Source organism: Coloeus monedula, assembly GCF_965178545.1.
Source record: "Coloeus monedula genome assembly, chromosome: 7".
Taxonomy (NCBI): domain Eukaryota; kingdom Metazoa; phylum Chordata; class Aves; order Passeriformes; family Corvidae; genus Coloeus; species Coloeus monedula.
The window spans coordinates 36,490,441-36,508,756 of NC_138787.1; the positions used below are offsets into that span (position 1 = coordinate 36,490,441).

At 37.7% G+C, this 18,316-nt stretch overlaps 1 protein-coding gene across 1 annotated transcript in view; it reads left to right on the forward strand.

The window, feature by feature from the left end:
* The window catches only part of ARHGAP15 (Rho GTPase activating protein 15), a gene marked incomplete at its 3' end in the record, with an annotated part of 304,078 nt that overhangs the window by 17,188 nt on the left and 268,574 nt on the right, over positions 1 to 18,316 (forward strand). The window contains exons 2-4 of the mRNA XM_082285569.1: positions 12,984 to 13,058; positions 16,211 to 16,272; positions 17,630 to 17,717. Of these exons, the coding sequence (XP_082141695.1) occupies positions 12,984 to 13,058; positions 16,211 to 16,272; positions 17,630 to 17,717 (225 nt within the window). The remainder of the gene's footprint in view (positions 1 to 12,983; positions 13,059 to 16,210; positions 16,273 to 17,629; positions 17,718 to 18,316) is intronic.

Here is an 18,316-nt window from a genome sequence, read left to right on the forward strand (position 1 = left end):
TGGTTTGTTTGGTGTTTTCTTAAAATTACCTGTCTTACTTGTGAGAAACTGATGATGAACTTTCCATCCTATTAATGACTAAAAGCATGTTGAATGTTAATTTCAGAAGAAATTACCAATATCTGGCAGAATTTTAGAAAACCTAAATTAATGTCTGACTAGGACCTTACAGAGTTTTCAGAGGTGGTCCATACCTGTTCATTTTAATTGTAAATATTTCATTGTAATGGAAAATTACAAAATTTAAAAAGGGACAGTCATTATGCCAGTATTCAGAAAGCGAAGATGGTATGACTTGGAAAATTTTACAGTCAATTTACCCTATAAGAGTATTGGGTCAATGAAGGAAAAAATGTCCCAGGGTTCAGTTATAAAAAAGTTAGGAATACCACTGGTGTCAATCACCATAACGGAACAAACAACAAATATTCAAAAATGCAACAAAATGGATTATTTTTTGATGTACGTCTGGTTGGAAAAAGAGCCATATTTGTGAAGCACAGTGAAAGTTTTTAAGTCACTTGACTTAATAGTACGTGACATTCTGATTAAATATTAGTTATGTGCTGTATCAGTGAAGCACACATTAAATGGATTAAGAACTGATTAATTTACACGTTTTGGAAAGTAGTCCCTGGGGAATCATCATCAACTGGGTGAATTTTTAGAGTTGTTCTCCAGGGACTAGCATTAAGCTTGACACTAATCACTCTCTTTATCCATGATATGGAAGTAAATAGAACTATTCTAATAACATTTGAAAATAAAGCAAAGATTGATGGACTGGCAAATAGGTCTGGGTAAAGGCACTTGTGGAGAGTGATCCGGATGGCTTAATGGCTGAAAGTGCATTTTAAATTATCCAAATGTATATGTGGGAAACAGGCTGTGCTGTACCCAGAATTTGGAACTGTGTTCTGAGATTTTGCTGCAAAATGTAGCTTTTGTGGGTGTTTTGGGGTCAAGAAGTTTGAGCTGACCATTGTGAGTGATAATGAAGTAGGGAGATGGCAAAGGTTTGTGCCATCAATGGCACTGATGAGTAGAAAGTCAGAATAGTGATTCTAAAATAATGAAGATTATGCAAGGAAGAGGCAAAACAAAAAAAAAAAAAGAAAAAATGAGGTTAGGAAAATTGTCTTGACAATGAAGAACCTACAGACCTCAGCACTTTTAAATTATTGAAAAAATTGAAAGGCAAATTATTTCCCTCTTTCCTATATTATGGGACAACATTGGGCACCAAAGAGTTCTTTAATGTACTGGGAAAAGGGTATACAAGATGAAATGTCAGGAAGCTGGAACCCCTCCCAAAATAAAATGAGAATTACAGCACATTTTGCAAAAGACTAGTGGGAAGCTACCAAGAGAATTGGTAAATTCATCATGTTTTCATGCCTTCAAACATGAAAGGTTTCCCTTCCAGGGAGATATTAGAGAGAAATATCCAGCATATGCTAGGTCCAGAATAGTTTGGGTAAAGTATTTATACAAATATTTTCATAAATGGTGCCATCTTGATTCCTCATCCATGTCATGGGGTGGAGAAGCAAAGCAATCCAGTGGCAGGTGTTATTTGAAAGGCTTTGTTGAACTGGGGGTGAAAGAGGAAGAAACCAAGCACAAAAGTGATAAATCAAAACGTTTTTCCCCGCATTACATGATGTATATTTGGGCCTTTCTGAGAGTGTGGTATATATATATGTACAACATGATATATGGACTGAAATATGCAGTTAAAGTCCTGTTTTCACATGCCACCAAAGCTTCTAACAAAGTTTGGCTCATTTGTTTTCTTGAGTTGTTGGATGGTTGATTGGGTTTTTTTTTTAATGAATTATATAGGTATATAATTTTGGGGTTTTTAATAAGGTAAATTACTTCTCTGGAGTAAGTGCTGCCTTTATACACTGCCCACATCTTGGATGGCAGTGGATGATCTTTGCGTTGCTGAGAGTATTTTTTAACGTTTTGAAAAATAAGTGACTTTTTTCTATCAGAACAGAACTAGGAAAATCAAATCGGGGGCAATTTTCAGTCTGTCTAGACGCTTCAGAAGTTTCAAACAGGATAATTCCATTTCTTCTTTTCTTTATCTGCTGTGTTAGTGTTATGTGGTTTGCTGTCAGTGTAATACCACAGCAGTTGTACGAGGAGGTCCAGTGTGCTTGGATCAGGAATATGCCCTTCCCTCTCCCCAGTGTTCTCTTCAGGACATGGCCCAACATGTGAAGTAGATTTTTTTTAAGTGTTTCTATGTCTCTGAAGAGCAAATAATGAAATAGCACTTAAGCAACATGAAGAATAACATTTTGCAATTGTAGTTCTAATTTTGCCAAGACACAAATAGATTGAACTTCTCTTTTTTTTTTTTTTTTTTTTTTTAATGTGTATGACAAAGAATCTCATCAAGAGCTCGATACAAATTTGAAGAACTAGCTTTGGTATTTAAAAAAAACCCCGACCAAGCCCTAACCTTTACATCACCATAGTTTTACTGTGTCAGCAGGTTGTGGTGAAAGTGCTGGGATATTAATTTTGTGTGAAATGAAGGCAAATTGTAAGTGGAGAATCCCTGAGCTGGGTAGCAGCATTAGCAATCACTGCTGTCCTACCTGCTTTGCTGCAAGGTTGTGCTTAAATATAAAACTGAGAAATCTCTAAGGAAGAGAGGAAAAAAATTAGGTTTTAAATATTTTCATTCTTTTCTAGCTGAATATCATGGTGTCAAATCTAATAGGAAGGAGTTGTCCTGCTAATTGACCTTTGAAAAATTACCCATTTGCTTAAAAAGCTACTTGAAATAGATCAGTTATTATCTTGATTACTCTTTCTTTCATGTTAATAATGTTTATAATGGCACCTGGGAAAATCTGTTTGAAAACTTTGCTTCTTTCTTGTGCTGCATCTGTAATTTGGTCCTCTGAACAATGCTAATAAGCAAAACTGACTTTTTTTTAAGAGATTGTAGGTCTTGGTGGTATGAAAGACTAATATGAGCCAACAGGACTGGGGAAAAAGTATTCACAAGCTTATTCAGGTTATTAGTGCAAAGGGAAGGGAGAGCAGGTGGCAAGTTAGATGGTCATCTAGATATTATCAATCTGACAGGTATCCAAGTGGTTCTGTATTACAGTCTCTAATTTTGGTCTCTGGATAGTTTTTAATAAGATTTAGCTATGGGGTTTTCAGCCGTGACCTGTGTTAGAAGATACTCCTTTCAATCACACAAAAAGGTTCTTTGTGAAATTTCTGCACTGAGAAAAACAAAGGACTTTCCACTGTAAAAGCCAATGTTTCACCTGTGCTTTGCCTGATATCAACAGTCTAAAAGCTAGAAAGGAGGTGGTCTTAGCAGTTTCTTTTCCATTCAGATTAAAGAAGTTGAACTAAGCTTGAGAGCCAGAGCAAACTACTTTTTATTCCGATTCTTTGATTTTTTTTTTGTCACCGGATGTTCATAGTGACTATTTTGGCTTGTGTTCTGTGTAAATCTAATTTCATTCTGGAGCCAGGACTTTTTCGGCACTGCTCCCGTGAAACTTGGACACAAGGATCTGACAATATGTCCAGACCCAAACAGATCAAGCAGCCACACATGAGTGATTTGGTGGAGCATGCTCAAAGACAAGACTGATGTCTCCACACAGCAAACAATTCTCTGGGGTAGGGACAGCGTGCTCAAATCCAGTCACCCCAGAGTAAACACTAAGTTAGACACAGCTTAAATGTGCCTCCAAGCACTGGTTTTCACTGCTGACTCGATGAGAGCCCTGAGCCAGGCTGCAGATCTAGCCTTGAGGATTTATCTCTCTTTCCAGCCTGCTTGTACACGTCCGAAATTGTTTGAGCATTGTTGGGGTGCACTCAGCGAAGGGAAGGGGAAGAAAAAAAGAGAAAAAACACTTGTTGGAATAATTTTATCAATATGTTTCATAGGTATTTGCAACTCAGCTTCTTAATTTTCTATGCATGTTTGTAAGAGTAATAGTTTGCTCACAACAGTGTTGGTGGAAGGAAGATTCCTGAAAGACTTCACTGGAAGTGAAGTGTTTACTCTCTGCTTGATCACTCTTTGAGTTCCCCCTCCCTCCTTCTTCTAAAAGTTTAGTTCATGTAATCAAAAAGCAGAAACTCTGTGACTTTTCTAATGACTCCCATGCAATGTATGAAGAACAACTAAAGAATGGATGGCCTGTGAAAATACCTTGGGATTTATAGGCACAAATTTCAAATAATTGCGATTAAAGTGTAAATAAAATATATCTTTTTGGGATAGTTAACAAGGTATTCATTTTTTAAGTATCTTATTTCAAGCAAAAAAATTACTGCTGCATGTTGATTTACTGTTAATTGAACTAGGGAATAAAACGATATTTTAATTTTAAATTGCTGCTTTGTCCTAGTATAGCTGCAATAAGGTTGATTTTTGGACTTGGAAAAAAAAAATAAATAGAGAAACTTGTCTTATCCGCTTAATTATCTGAAATAATCTCTTGTTACCAAGTAGAGTTTTCTCAGTTATTGTTTCAAAGGGCAATGACACAAGTTAAAATGGACCTTTGTTAAAATGACTTGTTAACTATCTACCTTGACTGGCGCCATGGCTTACCACGGAATACTTTGTGCTGCCTGGTGTATATGGAATGTGCATTGAAGTTTGGACAGGTCTGAATTTAGTTCACACTGGTTTTGGTACGATTTGGTTTGGGTTTTTATACACTTTGGCCACTGAGTGATGTGCATTGCCCAAGGTAGTTTTAAAGGAAGTTGGATAACAGAAGAAGGAATCAGGGTAAACCAGGCAGTGCTCTGGCCAGCGTGGCCATGGCTCTGCTGCTCTGATGCTTAAGCCACTTTGTGTCCAGTTAACCTGGGTGTTCCTCCACTGCCATGGGCAATGGAGAGTGTCACAGGAATCCTTGCAAATTTTTTGTATCATTCCATTCTGTATTCCCCCCCCCCGAGTACATTCCCCCCCTCCCTTTCCATTCCTGGCACGTATATGTCCACAGGTGCTATTAAGTGTAGGGTAGCATGTGGTGCCCATGCTTCAGTGCTATTGCAGAGGAAGGACTTCCTACAGGAAAAAAATGATCACTTTCAGTATTTTGCAGGCTGCCCATCTAAGCCCATCATTGCCTGGCATCTACACACTAAGGGCAAGGATCCAGCGAACTTGTGAGTGGGCACCATGCCATCTGAACAGATGGGCATGGAAGTAGGCAGCCAGTAGACCATGTATGTGCATCAACTGTGGGTGTTGAGGGCAAGATTCCCAGTGGAGAATGTCCAAACAGCTGTCTGGCCTGAGCCAACATGCCTACGACCAAGCAAAAGTGCCATCCCTAAATCCTGCTGAGTTGGATTAACCTTCAAAAATAAAAATTGCTTCTGCAGTAGCATAAGGTGAGTTTTTGGCTTGTCTAAATCTGAGAGAAGGAGTCAGGTAGGCAGGATAAAGCAATGTGCTAACGTGGGGCCCACTAGAGAGGATCGAGCATTTGTCTAGGAATATTAATATTATTTTCTACAAGGGTGTTTATATGGCAAACAGCAACGGATGACTTGCAGGAGTGTGACATCAATGTTAATTATGCTTTTCTGTAAGACAGTCCTTTCAGGAGAGAGCTTTTGAGAGCATTTTGATTGTAGTGTATGTGCTGGATGTGATTTTAAAAGGCAATTCTTGTAGAGGTTTTTGCATATTTACTTAGTAAGTTTTAATGATATTTTTTTGCTTTCCCCTTACCCTGAGACTACAGTTCTGGGGTGCAATTTCAGGTCAGAGTTGCTGACACAGTCTGCAGTCACAGCTGAGTTCTCACATTTATTGTCTTTATTTTTCTAAGATCCAAAGGCAACATGGAAAGACAATCTATCATTACTCTCTGTCTGTATTAACTTTGATTTTTACCTTTTTTAGACATAACATCAAAGAGCAGTTTTGCAGACATACATGTCAGAGGCAAAGAACAGTAAAGCACTGGTAGTTATTGCATTTTTATTCCTGCTGCTCTTACTCCATATTTCCTCTACCATTGCTGCACTACTCGTGTAATTTTGCCAAATCACCTGCAATACTTTAGATAAATATATTCAAATATCACAGTGAAGCAAAAGCAATGACTGCATGATGAATAGAAAGATCAGAATAGAAAACTTATCAATATATTTCATGATATACCTTTTTATGTATGGCTGGATGAACGCTGTCACAATGTGCGTTGCTGCATTTTGTTGCATATTACAGGCTGGAACAGAAAAGGCAAATAGAAATACAGCAAAAATCCCACTTTTAATGTTCTTTCCTGGAATCAATGAGGATTGTATTTAATGCAATTAAAGCATATTGAAGCTTAGGGACTGGGTTCCAGTTTGATTTCCAGTTGGAAATCCTATGGATTAGAGGCAGCACAGCTGTTGGTTCCTTTGTGATAGTTGGATCCCCAGGTACACGAATCTGAGCAACCCACAGTCAAATTCAGAGCAGCCCTAGGATTTCTTGAACACATATGGGTGGTAAGAACCTTTTGTAGCTGTCTCTTCTTCTACATGGGTTTTTGGCACTTCTCCTACTCCTGAAAATGTTAAAAATGAAGCCAACTACATCAGCTGGGACTCCCTCAAAGCAAGGATCAATTGGACAAATTTCAAAGGCCATTTGAGTGACTAGAGAGGAACAAAAGGGCTCCCACTCTAGGGAAAAATCTGCTCCCGGGAAACAGCAAGCCATTAATGGAGAAAAGTACCAGTGTAGGCTAATTCTTGGACTTAAAATATTAGCCCAAACTGGATACCCCAAATTCAGAACACCTCTCCAAGAATTTGGGGAAAGAAGGCGACATAGTTTCAAACAGACTCTGCTTTGTAATAAAACTCATGATTAATGTTTCTCTGATCACAGAGAATGAGCTCATCTTAACACTGGGCTGAAATTTAAACTAGGATCTGAGTAATTATTTTGCTCTTCTTTCATGAATGAAGATAAATGGAGATACTCCCCCAGCAGAGGCACCGCAGTGCTCGTCTACAGCAAGTCCTGAAGCCAGGGAGCAGCACGCCCACGTGGTTATATTGCCTTGATAAAAAATACCCACCTTCACAGGCTCGGATAAAAAGGAGGACCCTCGCACTGTGGGAAAGGTCTATAGGATTCTGATTTATAAGGGAGCAAGAGGTCAAGGGAAGCAAAACCATTATCATTATTTTCAGAGGCTCTGGTGATGTGAGCTGAGTGTAGAGGGCAGTGTGCTCAAAGGGAGGCATGCAGGGCGAAGGCAACACAATCCTGCTTGCTGCTTTTTCTCTTCCCCCCACCGATTTCAGGCTGCAGATTCTGCTGAGAGTATGTCATATGTAACATAGGCCTGTGAGGACTGTGAAGTGGTTTTCTTATTAAATGATGCATGGAGAGATTATCTGGTCTGTAGCCAGCGCACAAAAGCTCCATCCATGCAAGTTCCTATTCCTGAGCAAAGCGTTGGGTCACCTGCGTGGTAATGAGTTTTCGGGAGCCTGGGGATGGAGGGCGAGGAGCAAATGTGGGCTGGTGGGGGCAGGACTGAAACTGCACTTTATGCCTCTCTCTCCTGCAAGCCTTAGAAAAAAGGCAGAGAGATATAACACCATACTATACTGCCTTTAGTCTCATTACCTTTTTTCTGAAGAAATCTCTTTGGGACAAGGAAAGGGGAAAAAGAAAATATAAACCATGTGGTTCTAATGTAACCCTCAGGAGGATGGAGTTAGGAGGGCTCCAGAGCAAGTCAGGAATGCCAGTGGCTGTGGGCAGGTAGCCCACTGGGACATGGAGCTTTCCCCAGGGCTGAAAGGGATCTTTGCTGAGTGATGGCACAGCTCAAATGCACTGGGAGAATCCGCAGCAGTGTGGGGGAGAAATGGGATAGTTCCTGCTGTTTCTTGATGTCCTCTGTATCTTGAGAATGGACAAAAGTGCCTTATCTGCTGAAATGAAATGAATAGAATTTAATAGAATCATAGAATAGCGTGTGGCTTGGAAGGTACCTTATATGTCATCCAGTGCCACCTCCACCCATGGGCAGGGACACCTTCCACTATCCCAGGTTGCTCCAAACCCCATCCAACCTGGCCTTGGACACTTCCAGGGATGGAGCAGCCACAGCTTCTCTGGGCAACCTGTGCCACGGCCTCACCACCCTTGGGTGAGCAAAGGATTTCTTCCATATATCTAATCTAACCCTGCCCTCTGTCACTTTGAAGGCTCTCCCAATTTTCATGTAATGAAATGCCCTTATAAATGACAAAGGGGTATTTCTGAGTGGGGAGGCCTGTGGGATTTTCTCAGTGCCTTTCACAGCTGACATGAAATCATATCCATAGCTCAGCTGTTTCCAAATAATTTCTGTAGATAACCATGGACTTGCCATACTGCCCAAGACTGGATCTTTAAAACAAGTCACTTTGAGCATGGCAGTGAGTGAAATGTTACAGGATTCTCCTTGCCATTGCCATTGCATAGGTGTCTGTCAAGGGACGTGGCCATTAAGAAATGTTACAATACATTTTTGTTAAGTTTCTTTATCTAAGCAATTATGAGCTGTCACTGCAGTATGGGAGTGACTGGGAACGAAATGACCGCAGACATCACTAAATCAGGTGTCACCCCTCCCTCTCTGTTGAGGGAATAGTTTCCACAAAAGTTTATGTGACTAGTTTGTACTTTTATTGCAAACTTTCAAGCTGCCACCAGTAAGTTCGATCCTGTAAAGAATGGAGTGTTCTGGCCCTGATCCAGAAAAACACTTAAGCCCATTGCAGAGTGCTTTGCTGGGTTGGATCCAGAACAGAGCATCAGGCAGTAGTAGGGGCTCAACAGTAGGGGATTTCTCTCTTTTTTTTTTGGTTATTTATAAAGGAATCTCCACATACATGATTGCAGTGTCGGCAGGATGAAAAAAGCAATACTTAGAGCCCTAAAAAGGTCAAACCATGAACAACATGAAAGGTTTTTGGTAGAAATCTATCAAACCCTCCATGAGAACCTTCTCCTTGGCAGAGCAATACTGTGAATGATGGAGAAAACAGCAGGTAGATGCCAGTTTAGGGTTTCCCATCCAAAGCAGAGCTCTGTTTGACCAGGTGCTGCTTGTTAGAGAAAACCATGGTTTTCCCAGGCTACTTGTAGGTGGTGTTTGTGGATAAATAATCTGTGGTGAATAACTTATTTGACAATCTTGAAAGCCACCTAGAAAGGTCATACAATTATCTTAATTACGTAGGGATACAAGTGAATTCAGAATGGCATTTCAGGAAATAATTAATTGTCTGTACTTTGCACTGGAGCAGCATTTTGAGTAATGCTGGTTGGTTTTCTTCGGTTTGGTTGAAATCAGAAAGAAGACTGCTGCTTCTCGTTGACGAGATGAATTAGGTTAGAAATATGCCTGTAATGGGAAATAAAAAACAAATGGATCCTCCAAGTTTCTTTTTAAATCAATGCCACACTGTGTGAAGAGGATAGTGCTGACTTAGCCATGATGACTCCCCAGAAAAAGAGGGAGAATTTAAAGAACAAACGGGAACACAGAGAAAAATTAAATGAAAGATCAGCTTGCTGTGTTTTACCTCCCTGTTAAAACAGCAGTTGTCAGATGGTTGTCCCTTCACACCGGGGTACCAGGCACACGGAACGGAGGCTTTGCCTTTGTGGGAAGGATGATGACGGATTAGTGCTTAGATGCTGAAATAACTCTGGTAGGAGATGGATCCCCTTTAGCTAAGGGAAGGGGGGGGGCTGCTCAAGCTGAATTTAACAAAACTAGACTTGCCCACAGAGTTGCAAGCACTGGCAGAGTGGATTTTTAGTGCTGCAGGTGACATTGTTGCTGACTGAAGAATGTTCATCAAATCAGAAAACTGCTGATAAGCTGCCTTTCCCAAAAAGGGATCTCACGAACTTCTGTAAATCTCTGCCTTCATCATACCCTGGGAGGTGAGGTAGAGGACTAGTGACAGATATTATTTAGGTTTTTCTGGAGTTTATTAGGGTAATCAAATGGAGCTATGGAGGAAAAAAAATCTCAACCCCTCTCCTTTATGGTCTATCTATTAAAAGCTGAATGAAAGAATGAAAATAGCAGAGCCTACACCTCCCTTTGAATATTTTGGTACTCCACTGAGAAATGTGAGTATATTGAAACATGGACATCTTGACTGCTGTCACCCAGGTTCTACTGAGAACATTTAGTTTTGAACTGGATTTATCTTAAGGGATGTAACTAACTCATTCAATGGTATTTGCAAAATATATTTAAGACCAAATTTCTATCAGACCTGCTGGAATTTTATCAAATCAGTCTAAAAGAATGTATTTCCTCTGCTGTTACTGGTTTTGGGTTTTTTTTTTTAAGTTGTTTTGACTAATTTTCTTTAAAGTTCTATTTCTAAACCAAAAGGCTGGTAGAAATCAGAAAGAAATTTATTGAAGTTTCCATTAATTCCATTTGTGACCCAAATATTTGGGGGGTTTTTCTGGAACAGCTGGATCTTGGCTTACATAATTGTGGATTTTGGTTGTATTTCTGTAACTAGGTTCAGACTTCGGAGCTTCAGGACTTTTTCTGTGTGAGATTGCTTAAAAGGTGTTTCTTTTTCGTAGCCCACCAATGTGCAAACACATCAATTAAATAATTGTGTAAGAGGTCTATTCTTTCCCTTGCCTTCATGAAGATTTCCTCAGCATTTTTGCTTTGCGTACACAAATGAGTTTCTTAAAGGACATAATAACATCCACACCTGAAATTTAATTTTCCTTAATCCTTTCATACATCCTGGAAATCTTACTGTTGTCTTTTAATTACACTACCCCAATAATTTTCTAAGCCTACAAAAATAGGACTTTGTACTCATTTCTTCATTGGGTTGTGGATGGATTTAGGGCTCTGGATAAATTCTTTTTAGCAAGTATCAAATATGAGCATTTCTTTTGTTAATGCTCTGATCACTGAACCAAAGAGCAGCCAAGAGCTCTGCTCAGTGCTCCACACTTCACAAAGTTGCACACAGGGCCTCCAACATGCACATGGGGCTCCTGGAGAGAGCAGCAGAATGTTAAAGCAGGCACTGTGGAGTGGTAGTGTGTCTTGTTATTTAATTTGGATGAGTGAAGAATATATTTGAGAAAGCATCGCCAGGCAATGCGCTCTGTTGTATGTTAAGGAATAATTAGAATGGGGGGGATCTGGGTAAGAAAGAGTTTCTGTGATCTAGACCTGAATAGTTTAGCTATATGTCTTGGGCACTATAGAACCTTCAGAGTTGTCTAACAGTAAAGATAAAGAAAGAGATAAATTGAATTAATTTATTTTGAATTTATATACATGCCTCTGCCTGCATTAATATTAAGCTCCATCCAAAATCTAAATAGAAAGACTGTAATCTTAGAAGTTCTCTCAATAGCATCAGCAAATCATTCTTGTTTACCCTACATGCTAATAAAACAGGAACATGACACTCCTGAAAACAAGATTGCAAAATACAGAAAATGTGGTCTGACATTTTTTTTCTCCCCAAAGGAGGGACTGCCACTAACTAAAGTATTTCTTATGAAAGCTCGATTGCTTAAGATGCAGAATATTAAGAGAGAAAAACACTTTAGGACACAGCCATGTCACCAGCTGTTACTCACCCTTAATGAAATTGTTAAGTGATATTCTTCATAAATAGGTCAGTGAAACTTTTGAATTGTGAAGAATGTTTTATCTCTTTCTTTGAAATGTTTGTATTAAATTTAGAACTGGTAATTCATTAAGCTCATTAGCTCTGACTAGGAGAGTAGAGCAATATCTAGGATATAGATTTCAAGGCTTAAAAACCTTAGTGCTTACAAATAAACATGAAAGCAATGTGTGGAGAAAAAATATGGGATCATAATATGTTTAACTGTTTTTTGAGCGTGGCCCTCTGGATTAATTAAGAACATTTTCTATATTCAGACACTTGAATATAAACAGAATATATTATGACTTTTGGTTAAGACTCTTTTAATAGAGGAAAAGAGAATGCATTATGATGAATACAGTGGAAACTAGTTGAGACTATATTTTGTTGTTTGCTTTGTGGCTTCAGCTAAAAGAAGAAATAATCACCGAGTTTTACAGGATCTCAACTCGTAATTATTTTTTTTTTTTTTGATTGATATTTAATTTAAACAGTAAAAGTTTTATATATATGTATATATATACACACACACTTGCACACACTTTTGAGCGATCTGTTCTTTGTGGTAGATTTTTAAGGAAGTAAAACGCTATTGACCTCTGCCAAATGTTTGATTTGTGAAGCAACTTTCATTTAGTTTTAATAGTTTCTGGTGTAAAGCAATAATTTTTCAGAATTAAGTCACAGATGATTACATTGTCTTCCTCAAAGAAAAGGGAGAATTGGAGGAAATCAAGGACTTGCGATTTGGGAGGAATTGTAGATTCAGAATCCAGTATTGCTGTAACCTTTCAGTCATGGAGACTTTAGAAACAGCCTTTAAAGCAGTTTAAACTTGCTGGGTTGTTTTGTACTTGTGCCCAATTGTTTTCTGGTTTCTTCATTGACTTGCTTGTTGTGGCCTTGAGGTTATAATCAGCAGCTTTCTTATTTCTCTAAAATGGATTTAAGAGCACCTAACCAGTTAACCTATTTTCGAGATTCCTAATGGGGGAAAAAAAAAAAAAAATCGTAATTTAGGTTATTACTATCGGTTGAATAATTTTTAGGTAAATTTGCCAATGTGACATCACAAAGAGACACATTTATACCAGAGTTTTATACCACAGTATATCAGCTGTACATTTCAAATACCCAGGGCTCAGAGGAACATCAGAAAGAAACCCCAAACCCCCACCCAGTTCATGCTGTGTGTGCCCTGTAATTAAATTTGTTGGTCTATCTTTACCTGCATCTATTAGATCCCTCTCTGAATACAAATATTTCTTCTTCTTTTTCAGATAAATCGCCACAGAAGAAATCTTTCCCAACACAACCTGACGTTTGCAGACATCATCAGTACCCAGGACCCCACGGTGAGAAATTGCTCTACAGATCTGATAAATCACTCTGGTTATTTTAAAGGTTTATAACGTAAACGTTGCACTTGCTTTACTAAAGAATGAATATGAGAGTATTTGGATGCCTCAAGATGTTAAGGGACGTAAGGGATTTTAATTAATCAAAAAAGGAATGATTTTAGAAGGTACAAAGTCATTTATACAGCTTGACTTTGTTGGTAGTTCTGTTGCACTCAACTGAAGTTTCATCAGTATTAATACTTGGTATAAAGGAATGTGACCAAGTCTTTGTCCTCTCTTTGCCCTTATTAAGGTGTTTTTAATAATAGTATTAATTAGTATAAGAAATATTATCATGAAATTAAAAAAAAATTCTTGACATTAAGAGAATCTAGGGGGAATGAGAAACAGATGTTTTTTCAGCTAAAAAAAATGAATATGCAAATACAGATTCATTAAAGAAAGTTTGGTATCAGCAGTACTGTTACACAAACTTTTCAGGATTAGGTGTGTTCAGAACGTTTGAGTTCTACTCAAGAAAATTATAAAACCTGTATGTGACACAGTGATGTTTCCTCATAGTTTCTAATGACACTAACTCATGAGAATGAGTCTTTTTTCTTTGATTCTTATTCAGAAACTCAAATATTTACACTACGTGCTCTCATCTTTACTATTCTTCTAAAAACAATTTAGAAAACAAATCAACATAAACTCCACAAAATACTTCCATTTTTCTATTTCTATGCTAACTCTTCAGGGCATTTTGGGTCATTTTCTCAACCTTTCACATGTTGGAAAGGTGCAGGAAGGGCAGCAGCTTAACAACAAATGATGATATTTATTGAGACAGAAACAACAGAACATATCATTGGAATATATTTAGAATTCTTTTCAATCCAATATCATCCATTTGCAGAAGTATTGTAAGTTGATCCTGAGCTGTCCTAGAAGTGTTTTCTTGGAAAAAAAGTAGAATAGAAAAGGGGATATTAACAGAAGCTAAGCAAGGAGAATGCAGCCCCTCAAACAGAAATTATAAAAATATTGTGGTCATCCTAGATATATTTTTATTTGACTTTGTGGTAGTTTTTTCATAATTCCGTGCATGCTCTTTATATTAATTACAGAAAAAACTGTGCACATTATCAATTAGAAGAGGCCATGCTAATTTTAATTAAGGACAGCACCTGTACTAATTCAATTAAAGCAATATATATGAAAGGAGTTTTCTCAGCACTGAGAGGGCTCATATTAACTGCAGCTCTTGTAGTTTTTTACTGTTCAGTTTTGAGCCATTTAATTTATAGCAAATGGTGGATTTGAGCTATGTAATTTAAGTCAGGATATTTTATATACCCACTATTTGTTAGTGGATTTGATATCCTAGCTGAAGACAATTATAAGGAAAATATGCCTAAACAGCAACATTTTCACCTGGAAGCACATCCAGTTTTTAACTTCCCAAAATGTGACAACAAAGGTGATACAGATCTGATGTTGGAAAATAATATTTTCCTTTAGTTCTGGATTGGTCAAGATAGCAGTTTGGGAAAGTGGTTGGTAAACTTTGAAAACATGAGATTTAGGGTCTGATTCAGAGAAGCAATCAACAGCTTGAATGCTTAGCCAATTCTCCTCCCAGTTTCTATTTCCAGATGGATAGAAATATTAAAAATAATAACTTTTCTCATATGTTATTTGGCATCTCTGGCCCTAGTCAACCACCAGAAGCTTTATGATACAAAAATAAAGGATTAGAAGGAGAAAAAAAAATTTAAAAAGTAAAGTAAGGGGGAAAAAAAATAAGTGGAGATGGGGATTAAACCTTATTTTAGCTCTTCTAGTTCACCCATCCATCACAAGATAAATAGTGACATGACTCTGCACAATAATCCCTGCACACTTTCTCTCTGGGTTTTCTATGGCAATGATATGCATGACAGGAATTTACATGAGATAAGTACAAATTACAGATGAAGCACACGCTGATCCTCATGTACCCATTTGATAATGTCACCTAAATCACTGTCCACAGGCCTACAGGCCTTTCCATAGGTACAAACAGATGTATTCACAGTATATATTTCATTACATATTGTATATCAACCTCAGACAAAATCTGAGGAAATAGTGAAACATATTACACGGTTAAAATAATGCTATTTTGTACAATCAAAATAACAGACATGTTTGATTTAAAAATCCTTATATTGCCTCTTAAAGCGTGTTTTATTGCTATTTAATGGCTTTGCAGACAGCAAAATTCTATTGAAATTGTAATGAAATCTCCTTGTGATGCAATTTACTACAAAGGCCATGTGGAGTTTCTAATATCCAAGTTGGGCACTGGCTTGGTAGTGTTTGAAAGCGAAACCAGACTCACCCCTAATCACAGTTTTGTTTCTTTTTCCCATTACTGACACAGTCGAGACCTTAGTAAATGAGACCTGATGAGATGGAAGGTTTGGCTGAAAAACAGTCATCTTGCTTTGTTTGTTTCTTAGCTTTTTAATATAAATTTACATAGACAAAAATAACCCCTATCCCAGCTGTATCCCAGCTGTACAATGGGATATTTCAGCAGATCAGAGAGCCAAGTGTCTGCAAGGGACTCTGGCTTAAGGAAGGTGTTCAGAGAGGTGTAGGAGCACAAACTGCAATGCAAAAAAAAAAAGCAAGCCTAGGCCTTGCTTCTAATACACCAAAACTCAAGCACAGTGTTGGGACCCTGCAATCCAGTGTCACATTCCCATACAGAGCCCTCAGTGTGGTGTGTCCCTCACAGCTAGTAATGAAACTCAATATATAAAATGGTATTTTAACATATTTTCCTGCAATGTATTTAAAATTCTCATTTGCTTGTAGCGAGAAACTTTCCCTGCATTAAAATAAATTTCTTCTAAATAAATAGAATAAAATGAAGTAAAATAAAACTTAATTCAGTTTTTATTGTGGTTAATTTTGTATAGTAGTTGACTTTAAATGTTGTTTTCAAATATTTAAAAGAACTGAGCGTATCAGAAAAAATAGGTGATTAAGCTGAGAATTAGTGGTAAAATTCCCCACACTAGACTAGCTGGATGAAGACTCCTTTGCATGTATGAAGTGGTTTTATTCATCTGAATATATAATATGGTTATGACCTTAATTTTTCTTTCTTGCAGGTAGTGGAGAAAGAAGGTTATCTTCTCAAAGCAAAAATAGCAGATGGCGGCAAGAAATTAAGGTATAACACATGAATGTGACAGAGCCTAAAGGGGCTCCAAGAGAGCTGGAGAGGGACTTTGGACAAGGGCCTGGAGCTGGAGAGGGACTTTGGACAAGGGCCTGGAGTGACAGGAAAAGGGGGAATGGCTTCGAACTGACCGAGGGCAGGGTTGGATTGGATATTAGGAAGAACTGTGAGGGTGGTGGGCCCCAGCACAGGGTGCCCAGAGAAGCTGTGGCTGCCTCAGTTTATCCACAACTGATGGCATTTAGTATGAATTGGGTACTGGATTTAGGATATATTCCAAGATGTATTACTGTTTAATTCTTTGGTAATCTGTATTCATCCAGCATATCCGACTCATAGGAACATGTGTTTAAATCTGCACATAGCACACTTGACCACTTACACCTTTGTGCACTTGCAAGACCTCTTTTAAATGAGAAGAAAAAATAGAGAAAAATAACAAAGAACTGAAGTTGTGCTTACCAGCAGACAATTCGTATTCACCATATGAAGCAGATCAATAGTGGGGTTATGAGTATTTCTGTAAATATCAGATGTTATGACCCTTAAATTGGACAGTCAAATTTGATCTGTTGATCTAAAAATAGTTTTTTATCAGATCAGATTTATGATTATGTAGTGCTTTGAAACCGATTATAGGTAACATATATAATAGCATTTTCTTGAGTTGAATGTTGTGTTCTTCTGCTATCAGGGGACATTCTTTTACATGTCCATGTGTATTTTTACTTCTCCCTAGCCCCAGCAGTTTGTCAGTTCTCTAGGGTTGTACCATGAACTCCTGATGTTTAATGGTTACTTAAACCTTGCTCAGATATTGTTCGTATCTTCCTTGCTCTCCTGTGAAATTTTAATTTAGGAAAAGCACAAAGCATTTGGGACCTTTCAAAATAGACCTGTTACTGAGCTCTGAGTATAGTCAGATCAACATTTTTCTTTCTCAGCTTTATTTTAAGTATTAGGTACCAGAAGGGCACCAGCTAATTCAGAGTCCTCTACATGTGAACTTTGAGCATGTGTGAATAATCTCACAGTTTTCATTTGACACCATGGCAAAAAAGAAATACAAATGGGCTTCAAAATATGAATGAGGAGAAAGAAGCCCTTCAAGCTTTGATAGGTTACATTTCAGATATAATTAGGATGGTGCAACGCCGTCAATGTTGATGGAAGATCATTGACAATGTTGACTTTAGATCATTTTTGTTTCTGACAGATATATATTAATATATATTATGTTTTCATAATTAAAAGTCAAGCCTACAAATGAAACATCTTTTACCTCCTGCTTGAATGCCTCACAGATTTTTCCCTTTTTTTTTTTTTTTTTTTTAATCTTATTTATAAGGAAAAACTGGTCCACCTCCTGGGTTGTTCTTACTGCTCGGAAAATGGAATTCTACAAAGAATCCAAGCAGCCGGCGCTGGCCAACCTGGTAGGCAATCAACCATCCAATATCCTCAGCCTCCTGTCAACTATTATTTCAATATAAAATGTTTGGTGTTTACAGAAGACAAATTTAGACTGAGCTGGCAACTTCAAAGGTTTGAGAGCAGCTGAAGGAAAAATGCCTTGATAAACTCTTAATCAGATGTAGTGTACGAGAAGAAATAGGACACAGCATGTCCTTTATTAAGAGATGCATTTCGAGAGTAATTGCAAAGTGAGACAAATGGTGAGTGACTACCCAGTAATGTGAAGGTAACACTTTAAATTAAGGTGCCACTTATAAATGCTTTATTCTTATTTATGAAAATGATCACTAAATGCAGCTACTTCCTCAAATAACATATTATAAAGTGTGTTATAAAATGCATTAGTAATAAATGCTGAACAGATGATGCGATGAGAATCTGTTGCAAAGGATATTGTGAGGCGTAAATTGTATTAAACCATGCATGTGCATCTTTAATACATGAATTTAAGTTGTTATCTACCATCCTATAAAGTGGCTTATACATTAATAAATAATAATAAATTATTTATAAATGGCACCTTAATATAGGGTGTTACCAAAGCAGAAAACATTATAAG